This window comes from Lepidochelys kempii, chromosome 2 (genome assembly GCF_965140265.1).
Source record: "Lepidochelys kempii isolate rLepKem1 chromosome 2, rLepKem1.hap2, whole genome shotgun sequence".
Taxonomy (NCBI): Eukaryota; Metazoa; Chordata; order Testudines; family Cheloniidae; genus Lepidochelys; species Lepidochelys kempii.
In genome coordinates, this window is record NC_133257.1 from 188,050,714 (window position 1) to 188,067,171 (window position 16,458).

At 42.5% G+C, this 16,458-nt stretch overlaps 1 protein-coding gene across 1 annotated transcript in view; it reads left to right on the forward strand.

Moving 5' to 3' along the window:
* The window catches only part of EIF1B (eukaryotic translation initiation factor 1B), a 115,629-nt gene extending 100,236 nt beyond the window's left edge, over positions 1-15,393 (forward strand). The window contains exon 4 of the mRNA XM_073333113.1: positions 15,205-15,393. Coding sequence (XP_073189214.1) covers positions 15,205-15,258 — 54 coding nt within the window. The 3' untranslated portion in view covers positions 15,259-15,393. The remainder of the gene's footprint in view (positions 1-15,204) is intronic.
* The last annotated feature ends 1,065 nt before the right edge of the window (positions 15,394-16,458 follow it).

Sequence of the window (16,458 nt, forward strand, 5' to 3'; positions counted from 1 at the left end):
ATATTCCTAAGAAGTCAGTACACTGATTTTTGGGGAGGTACTTAACGGAGGGAAACAATTCAACATGGTATCAAGTAGCATTCATGTGGAATCCTCCTGTTTTTTCCCTAGAAACTCAACACACATTGTACGAGAGCAAAGTCACTCTCACATACCTGCATGGAAGAGCGTCCATGGCACCAAGTTTCTCATTACATTTCCACTCTCCCTGCAGAAAATTGTGCCTGTCAATTTCAATTTCTACTGACCAAGAGAAAATTCTGAGTAAATGTTGTTTAACAAACAGCAGAGCACAAATAAGAATTAACGTAGGAGCACCTGCAACTTAAAATGCTACTGAACACCCTTGCTTTAGAATTCCAAAAAGAAATCAAGATTTAAGAACTTCATAGAAATTCAGGGCCAGATCCTCAACTAGTGTAAATCAGCATAACTCCACCGATGTCAATGGAGCTATGTTGATACACATTAACTAGGGATCTAGCTCACTATGTATTATAGAATAAACACTAATGTTAGTGCCAAAATTTAGAGCTAAAATAAAACATACCGTTACATACTACACACGTGTATTCCAAACTCTGTCTGGAATTGCTGGTTCAGAGGCTTCATTACTCAAAAAAACAATCTTATAATTAGAAACATAAAGATATTAGGGTAAATATTAGACTAAACACCTCCAATGTTTTAATTTACAACTTTGTATGCGTTTCTCTGCATTTCTCCAAAGGGAAGTTTTTAGTGAATTTAACACATGTGAAAAGTATCAGGACAGTTCTGGAGACACAAGTCCATCACTTAATCATAGACCAAGTACAATATAGAGACCAGCAGTTCAAGCTACCCCGGGGCCATGGTGCGGCAACAGAGCTTCTCTGGTCTTGGGGCCAGAGTGGGATGGGGAGGGAGGGAGATAAAGGAGCAAACGGGTGTGGGGCTGCAGTGGGGGGATGCAATTGGAGGACCCTGGGTGGCAGAAAGTGGTGGGGTTGTGGGCGGGGCTTCAGGTTGAGGGGGGCAGAATGGGCGTGGGATCGCAAGCGGAAAGGGTAGAGCGACTTGCTCTGGCCCAGGACCCCAGGAAACCTTAATTCACCTCTGTTTGCGGTTCATCTTGATGGGATTTTGGCTGTTTGCTTTGTCTTGTCCGTAAATGAGCTTAAGCATAGTATTTTAACATCACACAATGAGGTCCAGAGCCTGCAAACAGTTATGTGAGAAAGTTTATCCCACTGAGCAGATGCTAATTATTAAATACTGTATTCTATGGAGAAACAGCATCTTTTTACTCAACTTGTGTGCACATGAAGGAAAACAGTAAGATATAAATGTGTCCATCTGTTGTACCTTTTTGGTAAAGTAAACCCACCGTTTTTATGTTTTCTAGATGTCCATTTGCAGAGAAGTATCATTTTAATTAAAAAAAAAGAGAGAGAGAGAGGCCAGAGTCCCTATCCTATTGTGCTCCCTAATCATCACTTGTACGACACAAAGGGAGCCAGAACCTCTCATCAGATGGGAGAGGCCTGAGCAGGTGTAGACGCAGCGAACATGGGTCCTCTGCCTTCCTCCCAACACACAAGGAATGTGTCCGGGCAGCCGGGAGGGTGGCTACAAAAAGATGTGCTCCAAGTATCACCAGCTGGCGCTGTTCAGAGCAGGTCCCAGGCTGTTCTAAGCTGTGCCCAAGGTCAGGCTGGAGAGAGAGGGCTTGATCCTGCTCCCAGTGGTGTTAATGGCATAAATCATGTTGAGTTCTTCAGTTTAGGATCATGGTTAGAATCACTTAGTGATAATGGGCTCCTTGACAGCCCCCTCTCTGCTGCACCCAGCAGAATCTGGATCTGCCTCTTTTCACCTAATCTTGGAGGCAATAAATGACACAATGCCGTACAGTGAGACAATCTGTCAAAGTGTCACACAGCTCACAAATCAGTTGTTCTGGTCAGAAATTTTGAAATATTAAGGATGGTGCCCAGCCAATTTTTATGATCAGAGTTTCATTCACTAGACTTTAGGTGATGATTTGGCTTTCACTTACACCAGTGTAAGTCAGGAGTAACCACACTGACATCAATAGAGTTACACTGTGTAAAAGCAACGTTAGAACAGAATCAGGTAACCAGCTGGACTCTATAAGCAGATCTGTTCAGAAAAAGAAGCCAGCCAGTTCCTCAGCTGTTTTAAATGGGTGTAGTTCCATTGAAGTCATATTGATTTACAACAGCAGATGATCTAGCCGCTTGTCATTAGAGTCGAAACTGCAGCTGTAATGCTGGCCCTGAAAAGATTGAGAAGCAGCAACCTCCTGTTTCTCTGAAAACCCTTGTGAACCCAGAACTCTTTCACAGTGTAATAATCTTAAATGCGTGTATTATAACCAGAATGTCAGAATGTTACCAGTATACACACTGTGCTCGAACACTCTGTTCAGTACTTAGGTAGTGATTCTCCCCTCTGTTCTCAGGGGCTGACCTAAAAAGTTTGGAATGATTTATGCTTTAAAAGGGTTATCAGCAGTCTCTGTGCTGCTGAGATCTGATAGTATTCTGCTATGCTGTGAAAAGCAGGGCTCTCCAGCCCTACATCTCTTCTATAATTATAAAGGCAGAGCACTTGAAACAAGAGTGGTTTGATCAAGAGTGGGCAATTTTTTATTTTTTATTTTTTAACCAAATGCATACTGTAGGTTATTCCTTCATTATTGTCTGCAGCAGGTGGATGTGAAACCAGTTTATTGAGCATAATTTATTCCAATAACTTGGTTATATAAATGATCCCCTTATGCCTCCTCACCTAGGAAGCTGATCACTCTCTGGATACTATTTATTGTTTGGTTGCACATTTTAAAAATACTTCTTTACTGATATTTTAATAATGCAGAAAAAAGTGGGAATGGATAAATGGCTTAAGAGTCTAGCCCAAGAAAGTGGGGTCTGACTGATAAAAATTCAAACTGTAGCCCTCAGGGACTCAGTTAACCAAGCAACATAGGCATTTCCAGTAAAACAAATACAAACTAAGGGCCATACATTACCCCTCTGCTTGGGTGAGGAGTACGGATCAAGTGAACCCAGGGCTGGGACAGCTCAGAAGGAGATAGAGCAGTTATGTGGTGTGCTCCCCTTTCCTCCTGACCTCCCAAGTAGGTGCTCTGTGGGGAATAAGGTTTGATGGGTGGGGAAAGGGGAAAGCTCCAATACATCATCCTCACTGGGATTTCTGGTGTGAATTAAGGCTGACCCTGAGAGCCTTAAATTACACCTTATTTCTCTATATCCAATGAGACCTCCCTCCCTGAGAGGAGTTGGGAGGCAGCTGCCACCATGCAGCAGAGCTCCCTTCATAAAAATCAAAATTTGGAAAACTTTTACCCGTTCTAGTCCTATGGGTGGTATCAGGCCCCAAGGGGAGAATGGATTCCCCTGCAGTAGCACCCCTGCTAGGGAGGAGGAATAAGGGAGGCTGCTGAGCAAAAAACAAATAGCTTTATGTGTCCAGTTTTAAGGCTCCAGATTTCCAGGATAGTTGAAAAATGGGACAGTCCTGGAAAAAACAGAATGTCCAGTCACTTTGCCCACCACTGCCCATCATGCAGATACCAACCCTACAAAAGAGCCCTACAAGGCTCTTGGTAAGAGGGCGAAAGTGCTGTAGAGATGAGGGATGCTCTTGTGTTTAGAAGAGATGATGTCTTCTTGGGGTAGGGAGCCTACATTCTTGTATCTCTGAGGGCATAAGCTGGCCATCTGTCAGGAAACGGAGAGAGCCCCATTTAACAGAACAGATTAGCAGGCTGTAGCTGTCTGTTGCGCGAAGCGTGCATTAAAATACTGGCTGATGTTGAAAAGGATGATGAAAACTGCACCTACATTTCTGTTTCATATGATTGTAAAAAGGTAAAATCATGGGCAGAAGATAAGAGCCCACTCTAATGACTGGGCCTTTTAACTCAAAACTAACCTCTTATTCAGAGGAAGCATGGTCTAGCGGTTAGGATCAGAGCCTGGAGCTGAGGAAACCACAATTCAAGTCGCTGCTTCCTCTGTGACCCTGGACTAACACTTAGTGTGTGACAAGCCAGGGTGCCAATCTACAGCCCATTAGCCTACTTCATACAAACTATCCATGTGGGCCATGCTACCATGCTAGTGTACTGTCAGTGTGGACTGGAGAAATTTTAGTGCACAGCATGAAGATCCACTCAGACAGTTAGTGCAGATTTATACCCCAGCTTGCTGCCCACTAATTGTTTGTCTAAACAAACCCTTAATCTCTCTGTGCCTTGGTTCCCCATCTGTAAAATAGGACCAACAGAGGTGTTGTGAGGATAAATACACCAAAGACTGTGGGCACTCAGCTACTACAGCATTGGGGGCCATATAAGTACCATAGATACTGAACTTTGCCTGCTTCCTGGTTAAGGGCTGCAGACTAGAAGACTGTTTAAATTGCTTTTCTGGAAGCAATACTGTTGTTGAACTTTACATGATTGTGATGAGGATTTTGAGGGAAATCACCATGTGTTTCTATGCTGTTCTTTTGAATCAGTCATTGTGTGGAAAATGTGTAAGACCAAATTCTGTACTGAATTACACCCTCAACTATTCCACTGACAGGAAGAATTTGGCCTGTATTGCTTCGTGTTCTCTGAACTTAAGTGGCTTGGACATGTTTTGTTCCTCCTGCCATCCCTTCTAATTGGTAATTCAGGCTGTAACACAGAAGAATAATGAATATAGATGTGATTTTTCTCCCACCTTCAATTACCTTAGCCAGTAACCAGGGAAATAGTAAACCAAATTCAGTCTCAAATTACACTGGCGCAACATCATTAAGTTGAATTATATTAAATAACTCCAAGCTCCTGTAAATCAGCCACTCTGCAGGACAGAAAATAAGGGCCCCTAGAACTCTTGGTTTTAATTATTTTTTTAAATTAATTAATTTAATTAAAAAAAATAATTATTAAAAACCCCTGGCTTTAATTATTTTTTAAAAGTGCTGCAGTTTTGAAACAATCATTACTGATTAGAAGTTTCCAGAACAAAGAAATTGTTCCCCTGTGTGCTGCCAAATTTGTGTCTGTCCTACCTACAGCATAAAATCATAGAACTAAAGAAGGGCTGGAAGGGACCTCAAGAGGTCATTAGTCCATCCTCCTGTGCTGAGGCAGGATCAAGTAAACCTAGACTACCCCTGACGGGGATTCCAAAACCTCCCTTGGAAGCCTATGCCAGAGCTTAACTACCCCTTTAGTTAGAAAGTGTTTCCTACCTCCATAGCCTCCACTTTCACATTCTATCTCCTTCTGCTCCCATTTTTGGTTTTTCCTTTCTCCTAAATGCTCCACTTCTTCCATGATTCCTGTACCCACAATCCTCCATTCTCCCTCCCCTCATTGGTTCTCCTGTCAGACTCTGTTACCCTAGCCACAACCCACCCCACTCCTGCTCTCCTTCTGTCACCCCTCTGATCACCAGTGACCACTCTTTATTTTGCACACGTACCACTTCTGCCAGGTGCCAGTGGCAACACCAAGGGCCAGGTTCAATCTAACATAAAGGAAACTATGGTTTGAGCCACCTCCCAGAGCTGTACTCCTACCCTTTGAGTCTATGCAATTAAAATGTGACCTAGTGGTCACCTTCCCAGGTGGTTCTTCCCCTCTTGCAAGTCCTCACAAGTGTCCTTGGTAACACTGAACCACAAGTACCTTAGGAAAAGCCAAACACAAGAAACACGAAAACCATACAGATAACTACATATAGTAAAGCAAGCAAGACCCAGTCAGCGCACCAGGAGTCGGGCCACCAGCACAATTCCAAGAATTAATCATCTGGCTTGTTGAAGTCTAGAACTCTTAGCAACAAAGCAAACCACACTCACCTAAAATCCACTCGCAAGGCCAGCTAGACTCAGTTATAGTCAGGGAGGCATCAGAGGGTGGCTCTCCTCTGCCTGTCTACTCGAATAGTCCAGTGAAGTCTGCACCACCAGGTCCCCCTCAGATATGCAGCTTCCTGGTCTCATCCTGTGACACCTGCTCCGCTACCAACACGGGGCTTGTTGTGAAGTCAGTGCTGTGCTGCCACCAATCCAGTCAGACCTGCTGCAGCCAGGGCTGCACTGCTGCCATTGGTCTAGTCAGGCCCTGCCGTAAAGCCAGCTCTACATTGCTGCTACCCGTTGAGTCCAGTCACTCCACACAGACTTCACAGTCTCCAGATGGGGAACCCAGAGTAAAATGGGACCCTTGGACAGAGCCCTTATTCTCTGAGATAGAGCTCCTGATTTTTAAAGCAGAGGCTTTCCCCTAATCTTGTTGCACTTGAATCCCATTCCCAAACCAGAGTCCACTACCTGTCAGTCAGGGTGACCCTCTTGCTCCAGGGACCATCTTGCACAATTCCTATGCCCTTTTGAGAGTACAGTAATGGCAACAATCTATCATCATTTATACAAAAAGAACCTAAAAAAATTCCAGCTAAAGCAACAAAACATAGTTTATAGAACTATGAGTAAGTAACAATAATTCATGTAAATGAAGCCACTCTACAGCTGTCTATTCCCTTGTAAAGGGAGCGGAGAATTCCATCCTTCTAAGGGTATGTCTATGCTGCAATTAGACACCTGCAGACAGTCCGTGCCAGCTGACTCAGGCTCGGGCTATGGGGCTGTTTAACTGTAGTGTAGACATTCAGGCTCAGGCTATAGCCCAAGCTCTGGGACCCTCCCACCACTCAGGGTCCTAGAGCATCTACACCACAATTAAACAGTCTCTTAGAACAAAACTGCAAGGCTGAGTCAACTGGCACAGGCCAGCCGCAAGTTTTTAATTGCAGTGGAGACATATGCTAAGCCCTCTAGCTTTGAGGCTTACACATGAAACATGTCAGGCAGAGCACCAGTCATTGGGATTATGGACCTGGCACTTTTGAGCAGCTGCATGTGCTGCGGCACTGAGCACTTGTGCAGGGTTCAGGTCTCTAGCCCGCTACAGGCAGGCTGTGAGAATTTATGCTGAAAGCAAGAATATTCAACACACAGAGAAATCCAGATGGCTGACATCTCTATAAAGTGTCAAATATCATATGTAGTCTGCCTTCTTATGGTACTTAGCTCTAAATGGGGAAACAATTAGCTTGATTAATGTTATCATTCAACTCCAGAGGGAACAAGTGAATCACTGTGACTAATATACATTATTTCACATTTCTTAACCAGCAGAGAATAAGGAGCATGTGTGCCATTTAAAAGACTATTAATCAAGCAATTGTTTACTTTCTAGCCAAAGCCTCAGGCAATCAGACAAAATCCAGTTGTTTGCACTCAAAGTCCTATGGCCAATACTGGAGGGTGGGAAGGGGGAGGAAAACATTTTCTTTTGTATCAGCAAGAAAGAAACCGTTCTAAAACTTCACAGGTCTTAAAGTAATTTGCATGGCATTATATTTCCAAAAGAAGATCTTTTGTAAAAAACCTTTCATTATTTTCACTACACCTGATTCTTTAATGCAAGCTCTGAAAAGAGATGATGTGCCAGCAATGTGGCCTATGAATGTGTAATAATATTAACATTTACTGTGTACTAAGTACATAATTGCTAGATTGTTGTATGGATGCTGTACAAGCATGAAAAGGGCATTTAGGACTAGTTTTTATAATATTTACAAGAGCACTTTTAGAACCTTGGATAGGCTTTTACCGTCCTCTTTATAAAGTTAAGCAGATGGTTATTTTCTCCAAGCAAGAGATTCTGCTAAGCTGTTTGGCAAAGCTGTGTGGCACGTCAAAATGATTCTTTCCTCTCTACCAACACATATTTTCTCCAGCATCTATAGAATCAAAAGAGTAGGGCAGTTTCTCTAACTAAAGAGAAAACTTGAGAATGGAGTTTCCTGCATAATTTCTGTGCCAACAGAAAACTAATGAAGCCATATGTTAAAAAGCACCAAAAGAATAAATTAAAAATTATTTGTTCTAGTCTCTCAATTTTCCCCCCCAGCTACAACTCAGAGAAACTGCAGCTTATTTTCAAATTGTGATTCTGCTGAGAAACACAGATTGGCATAGCCCTCCTGTAGAGACATAATATATGCTTATGGTGCAGGAACACCACCTCCCCAAATGACATTAGGTATGCCAACAGAAGCACTCTTCGTCCCTGCGGCTCGCCGCTTCCCGCAGCTCCCATTGGCTGGGAACAGCAAACTGCAGCCACTGCAAGCTGTGGGGGGCCGTGCCTGTGGATGGTCAACGTAAACAAACTCTCTCGCAGCCCGCCAGTGGATTACCCTGATGGGCCACGTGTCGAAGATTGCCAACCCCTGGCCTACACCGACAAGAGAACCCCACCCATAGGTGTAAGTAGTGTCTCCTCTGAAGTGCTACAGCCGTGCCATGGTAGCATTTCAAGTGTAGACCAGCCCTCCTATTGACATAGCTGCAGCTACACTGGGGGTTGTTGGTGTAGCAATGTCACTAGGTAGTGTGATTTTTCTCAACCCCCAACATAGGTGTACCAGTATAAGTTTTAAATGCAGATCATGCGTTTGAAAGTTTCCCCATTTTGGTAAATACAGGAGGAAACCACAAAGTCATTTAGAGAGAAAAGATGCTTTGATGGGAGCAGTGGTTACTATTGCGATTCTTTCCCTGGATTCTTCTCTCCTTTACACTGGCATTACACCTATGTAACTCCACTGACTTCAACCAGCATGAAAGGATGGATTTACACCAGCATAAGAGGACAATAATGTCTACCATCAGTTTGTGACCCATTTAAGAAAGGGGCTATAAGTAAGAACACCTGATTCTCCACTGCCTGCATGTTATGTAGTGGTTTATATCTGGGCAGGGTGAGTGCAAAGTGGGTATAACATACTCTGATTGTAGACATGTGTTATACCCACTTTGCACAGCGGTGACTACACAAGGTGCAAGGCAATAGAGGGTTGTGCCCTTTGTGGAACTGGGATGTATTTCTAACCCATGTGTAGGGTGCCTATATGCTCCTTAAATGCATAACAACAACAAAATGTAATAATAAATCCAGTAGTATGGTGCAAGCAGGCAGTTAGCAAATACCAGACAGAATAAGATTTTAGCATTTCAGAAAAGAAATCTGCTGCCACCCGATTCACAAGCAACTTCTGAATGAGAACAGACAAACTACGATTAATAATTTAGGGTCCAAATCAGCAAACATTTATGATGGGGAGTAGTGCTTACTTAGGGTTGCCAAGCCTCCAGAATTGTCCTGGAATCACCAGGAATTAAAGTTTAATCTTTAATTAAAGATTATGTCATGTGATGAAACCTCCAGGAATACGTCCAGCCAAAATTGGCAACCCTACTCCAGTGAGTGATTCCATTGCAGGCAAAGTGACTTTGCTTAGCTAATTATGCCATCACAATGAGGTCAGTAAAACATCTCTGCAAGCATTGTCTTTGAAGCACTAACAATTTTCTTTTACTCATTGCAATTTCAAAAACCCTTAGATGCAGAAGTGTTCCTGTTTCTTATTCCAGTTGCTCTTCTAAGAGTTAGCCCTTTGGGTTCTTTTTTTTAATTTTCTTTAGTAGCTCAAAATTGTCTAGTTATTTTAAACAAGTCAGTATCCTTTTAAGAGTAAAGTAATTCAGCCAGGAAAGAATGTTGGGCGCAACTGCCCCCTCCCATGGGAAAATTCTTGGTGGGTGGGGGAGAACTGAAGGGTACCAAACCTCTATGAGACTTCCCTGATCATTCTGTCAGGGGACAGGATTTGCCCTTCATAGAGCAGGCCACAGGACCCAACCACAAACCACACTGATCCCTCAAGTTCCTCACAAATTCTGATGACTGAGCTGCTAGAGCCATGTAGGGCCTGCATGCTGCCTCTGAGCCTCCAGCCGTGTGGCTTTGATGTAGTTCTACTAACAGCTATAGCTAGCGGCTTCCCCAAGCATCCCCTGTGTGACAGGGAGCTGAAGAAAGGTAACACAGTTCTTATTAGCTTCCCACTCTGACCTTTACAGGGGTATGATCTTTCCACCCTTAGCTAGCGGGAATGTGGTCTCTGTAAGCCACCATCACAACCCTACCTCCTGTCCCAGATAGCTCCATTGAAGCCACATTGCTGGAGGCCCAGCTCCCATGAAGTTGATTGGTTTCAAGAGGAATGGGACTGGGTTCTTACCCTGCATCTTTTCTTTTGTTAGTAGTGGCAGAGCAGAATGCCTGTCAAAAGAATGAACCAGCAGATCACATGTAATGAGAAAATAAATACAGAAATATATATGCCATAGCCAAGTTCATTAGATGTGGCAGTCTTGCCTTTGCTGCCTGTATTCATTGGGAGAATTTGAGCTCAGGCACAGATGAAGAACATTTCTTATGAAATCTAGTCAAGCCCCCTGAATGATTTTCTATTATTATCCAGTAATCACATAGCCCTCAGCCCATCAGAACTGCATTCTTTATACAGTTGCTGTGCCCGGTATCAATCAACTATTCTTAAAAGTGTTTTAAGTCCTAGTCTCATTCCAATTGTGCACAGATTGGGAACAGTTTATTATTATCCTCAGTATCATTGGGACTATTTGTATTCTTCCTGCATGCCACTGGCTATCCTAGTACATTCCTCTCAATTTGATTCTGAAGCTATTAAGATGAAGAACTTATTCATGCCCCAGGCACCATCGCTTAAAGACCTCATTCTGATATATGTTCTGGGCCAGACCGGCATTCCTCATGAGCTGCTTCCATAGCACAGAAGGGCTGGGAAACTGCCCTGGGTTATCCACTCTCAGTTGCCCTGGATAGGAGTTGTATTGGATGGAGCACAGCCTGAGTGCCTTCTGCTCTAGTGATCCCCAGCTGCATAATGACCTCTAGGCCAACTGGCCTAAGTCAGGCTGTCTGTGAGGCAGCTGTAACTTACGCCAGAGAAAGAATTTGAAAGTCAATGGCAGCTAGGCATTCAGGTGCTTTTGAAAATCTCACTAGGTGCCTACCTGCATATTTAGGGACCTAAATACCTTTAAACAAAAACTGGTCCTCTGTGCCCATACCACCTCTATGCAATGCAGGGAATGCCTCCCCTACTTCCTCCTCCTGCAGTTACTGCCTCCGGCAACACAACCACATTGAAATTCAGAACCCTCCCTAGCCTCAGATACTTTCCTCCTGCCAATGGCCCTCCCAACCTGCTCACCCATTTCCTTGAGTCCGGACACTATTCTAGAACCCCTCTCCTGGTCCCTCCTATGAGTTGGCTCCGTCTCGTCACCACCTGCATTATTTACCATCAGGGTCTGCTGAATAACAAAGGCCAGCGATATGGTATTGGTCAGACCAGAAGGAAATGGATTTATCCCATCCCTACTATAAACATCTTTGGAAGGTTAATAAGAGAAAGACCTAGGGTGCCGTGTGTGCACACGAACACACCCCAGGCTCCAGCTCACAGAGTGAGGAACACAGCAGGTGTTGTACAGAGTTACCAGACAGGGTCTGTCTGCGTCTGAGCCTGGATTCAGCACAGAAGGGACTGTTGCTACATCCTTCCCCTTTTAAACTAACCTATTAAACTAACTAATAAAACATATTTAAGCGTATCCCAAGAGCAGATAAACTGAAAGTTGTTGATCATTCCCTTATCAATCAGTCATCACGCAGGGAGATTCAGCAACATGAATGTGTATGGACATCCCTTGTCTGTTCCTCAGTCAAGCTAATGGATCTACAGTAACTGAAGATCTGTTCCCCATCCCCCCATTTTCACAGTGTAATACATTTCTAAGGTGCTTACATACATTTGCGGCTAATGCTGCACTTTGCAATAATACACTCGAACTACGATCAATTTCCTATTAATCTGACCCATTACTAGCACTGACTGCGTGGAACAATCAATCACTTTTAATTATTAAGCCAAGAGCTCTCTGAAACAACATAGAGATATATGATCTCTTTTATACTGTGAATGGCTAGGTCTAAGTCATGCAAAAAACAGCTATACCATAACATTAATCACAGCTCTGTGATCAATCGTATGTCAACCACAGTTGTGTTGCAAGAGTGTTTTTGTGTTGATTTATTTCTTGTTCCTTTTTCAAAATGTTTGTTGCACCACAATACTACAAGGAGTTTTCTTTTAAAGTGGTTTAAAAGGCCCATTTGCAGGGCATGAAGACATCGTGTATAGTTCTGCTATGCGAGAATCATCACAAGGCTCCCACTCTTCATGTGCCCAGTGGTGGCTGGGCATGTTGCAGCTGTGATGTGCCTGTGGTCATCTTGGGAAAATGATACAAGGATTTTGTTCCTCAAGCCCTCCTTGCCAATTCAATCTACAACCACTAGAGGTGTGTGCGTCTGAATAGTGCTGCATGTAACCTGTACCATCATCTTAAAACAAAAAAGTTAGCAGACCCAATACGTGAATCCATACTGAAGTAATAGTATGAGGGAGGAATGCCCTTTTGGCATATTTAGATTATCAAACTTTGATCACACCTAAAATTAAGAGAGAGATCAAAGATATCACCCAGGAGAAAGGAAAGAAAGGGCCTGATCACAATTTCAGCCCCGGGCCTGATTCACCCCTATTGCAACTCTACTAACTCATACTTGGCCCCTTGAGTTTGCCGTAAGTTTAAACAAAGTCCTTCCCTTACTAAGGAGCCATGCAGCCAGAAAGAGGGCAGAGGATATTGACCTGGTGCAAAGGTTCACAATCCAGCAGGTATAGGCATAAGAAGATCGAGGGTTGAAAAATGAAGCTAGATAAATTCAGAGTAAAAATAAGGTGGAAATTGTTAACAGGGAGGGTAATTAACCATTGGAACAATGATTGTGGTGGATTCTCCAAAGCTTGCAGTCTTTAAATTAAGTACATCTTTCTAATTAGATACTGTAACTCACACAGAAGTCACGGGCTTAATGCAGAAATGTGGTATGTTTCTTTGGCTTGTGTTATGCAGGCGATCCTAATGGTCCCTTCTGGCTTAAAAATCTATGAATCTACGAAAACGTTAAAATTGTATACACCTTCTTCCCATCTCCCACCCCACAAAATTTCACAATTTGAAACATTTCAACCAGCTCCATTTTCCACTTTCATAACTCAGAGCTGTTTTTATCACCTGTGCACAGAATGCCACAAGAAGGCCTGACCAACCACAGACAAGCAAAAACAAAGAAAATGTTAATATCAACCTGTGAGCACTTTCACTGGAATGAAAGCCTTGGACTGATGATCAGTTACAAATTTGATAGTATTTAATGACTGATTCATAACCATCAGATCAGAATACAATCAAAACCTATCCAGTTAAATCTTTTAATAAATACATCTGAATACATCAATTAAAAGGTCTGAAAATAATACAGAAAGTGGGAAACATGAATGGAAGTGAAAGGGCTGCCAACTATTTAGACAGCTTTAAAGTGATGGCTCAAACCATAATAATAATGCAGATCACTGGCGGATTGGTCTTGATCTGTGGAATCAACTAATGAAGGAGAGGAGAAGCAAAGGAATATTTTCACAGGGGTTTCTTGCTAAATGTGTAAATCTGCTTCTAGAAAAATGTTTAACCTAGACACACTGTATGTCAGCACTTTATGTCCCCACAGGGCTCTGTCTTATAAAAATCACAATGAAGACTACAAAGTGAAACCCTGGCCCCTTTGAAATCAATGGCAAACTTCCATTGACTTCATTAGAACCAGAATTTCTCCTTACTAGCTACACACATTAGGCCAGATTGTGATCTCAGATACATTGGTGTGCTTCCAAAGATGTGCTCCACTGGACGCATGTCTAAGTCACAGCAACGGGAATATTCAGATTTCATCGGACAGTTCTCACTCAGGGAATATGTTTATTTATTTCACTGTTAAAGAACTGATGGAAAATTCATGGGGTTTTTCTTTTTAAACATTGTTGTCTCCCCTTTGGCAGAGCTACTTGGAAAACGCTGTGGTCCTGGACCTCAAGTTTATAGTCTGTTGTGGAGGGAAAATTAAGGCAGGCCTTACAAAACTTTGATTGTACATAATGTATGCTGCAGCTCTGGAGGGCCTTCAAACCAGCTGTTCTATGGATTCAAGTTTTTGACCTCGTCTGCAAAAAGAGACAGACGCCTTATAGCATTTCTTGCTCCTTGTTGCTTTTATGTCAGTATATATACTGAGAAACATAACCATCCCCTGCTAATGTGGCTCCTGAAACAGTCTTCTTATATAACCTAAATTGTGAATTCTCTTGGACAGAGACTGTCTTCCATTAACCTTGGGTAATGATGCCACAAATTTAAGAACAGCTGCTTTGGGAGAAAATGTGCTCCAGTGCATAGGATTGGACTGGTAGTTAGGAGACCTGGATTCTGTTCCCAGCTCTGCTAGTGACTTGTTCTATTCCCTTGGGCAAGTCATGGCACCTCTCTGCCTCAGTTTTGCCATTTGTAAAATAGGAATAGTGAGAGGTACTGCCTTTGAAATGTGCTTTGAGATCTAGAGATACAAAGTGCTATAGAAGAGCTAAGTATTATTAGTTTGTCATTTTACTAGCTGGGTATCACATGGGGTAGCAACAACACGGCTCGGTGAAGTGGTAATTCAGGAGATTTGGGAGTAAACACCTTGATGGCTTAATAAAACTTGTTTTTTTCTCCATTTTTACTTTGATTTAATTTTGCATGTTGTTTGTCTTTGATATAGCAAAATCCTCAGGATTAGATTGTGACTGGCCCTTACATAGATGTCCAGTGGAGGATGCATGTTAAAATCAGTGCCCCACAAGAGCCCATCACAGTTATAGACCTTGAATTCAGTTAGAAAGCATCAAAATTGAATGGAGACTGAGAGGGGTGGAAAACAACTCTGATCATTTGCACAGCTGAGATTCTGCTATGATCCTTTCATGCAGTGGAGGAGTTTTGATTTTAAATCTTCTGGCATAGTTGATTGTGTTTAATATTTATAACAATGGAGACACCTGATTTAAAAAAAAAATCAGTCAATCAAGGAAAGAATATGACTTACAGCCATAGGATGCCATGGGAAAAAACTGCCCTATTTTTCCCACCAGAAATGCTGCTGGTATAACAGAAACTATTGTAAATGGTGTAACCGAGAGCATAATTTGGACTTAACCATACAATATAATTCTCGCACATTAAACACCTTACAATCTTTTTGCTTTTGCATAGGAATGTGAAATGTGGATACAATTCAAAAGGACACTATTCAAGACTAGATCATGAACTGGCATAAATCAAGATACTGTCATGACTTCAATGTACACCAGCTGAGACTCTGGCTCTCAAGATTCTGTTGTTGGCGTTGAGAACCAGATGAGCTTTGAGGCACAGTAAATATTTCACCTTCCTCTAGAGAATCAACAAATACAAGGTGGTTGTTTGGCTTTTTTTTCCTCCCAAACCCTTAAAATGTCCACTGCAAAGATTAAAACCTTGCTAAAGTACAGTGCTTTTCCAAAGTGTTCTTCTTTCATGTATCCTAGGAGTCTTAACCCAGCTATCGGGACTACGTATGCAACAATTTATGGCCTTTTCCCCATGCTGATGCATGTAAAAAACAACTCTTATTATTCTTCAGAGGACAATTGACTAACTTTCTACTAGTATCATTATTGGGTTTGCCCTTAGGTATTTTCAAAGGGCCATTAAGACTACCAAATATCAACTCTTTTACATTGCCCCAGCTTCTACTTATTCCAACAACATTTGAAATGTACCCTGAGAAACACTTTGAGTTTTATTACTTAAATTTTATTTCACTCATACATACATTACAGCCAATATTATCCATGTGCCACCAGCATCATCAGTTTCCCACAAAGTACAGTTTTATGTGGAAAATAATTGGCCAGAGCAGAAACACCTTATAAGCCAATTTTAAAATGATACATCTGTAGGGTTAACTGCACCTTTGACACACAAAGGCCGTGGCCTCCTGTAGGGCACCCACTTAAGGTTTCAAGATTTCTCACTGTCATCTCTCTCAGGAGGAGACCTGCATGTCTCTCCCTTCAGACCAAGGATTTAGGCTTGCAGTCCCTCTGCACCGCACTGTGATTTCCTCAACAGCTCTGCCCAGGGTTCTGCGCCTGTGGTTTGCTCTCTCCATTGGGGCTACAACAGTGTACACCTGTTACCAACCAGCCTTCACAAAGCACAATACATTTTTTCTTAGGACAAAAGTATCACAGAGAAAACATTGTAAAATAATAAAAGGCTCGACACATGTACTAAACAGACCAGAAATTACCCATCAGTTCTTTGGGGCCCTGGTAGGCCAAAGTCCTTCCAACCCTTCAGCAGGGACCAGAGATCACATCATTTTGCTGAATCGAAAGGAAGGCCCTGAGTCTGTTTAAACTCAATCTTGTATACCACAAGTCTTGCTTAGTCCCCCAGCCTCCTGAAAACAAGTAAAAACAG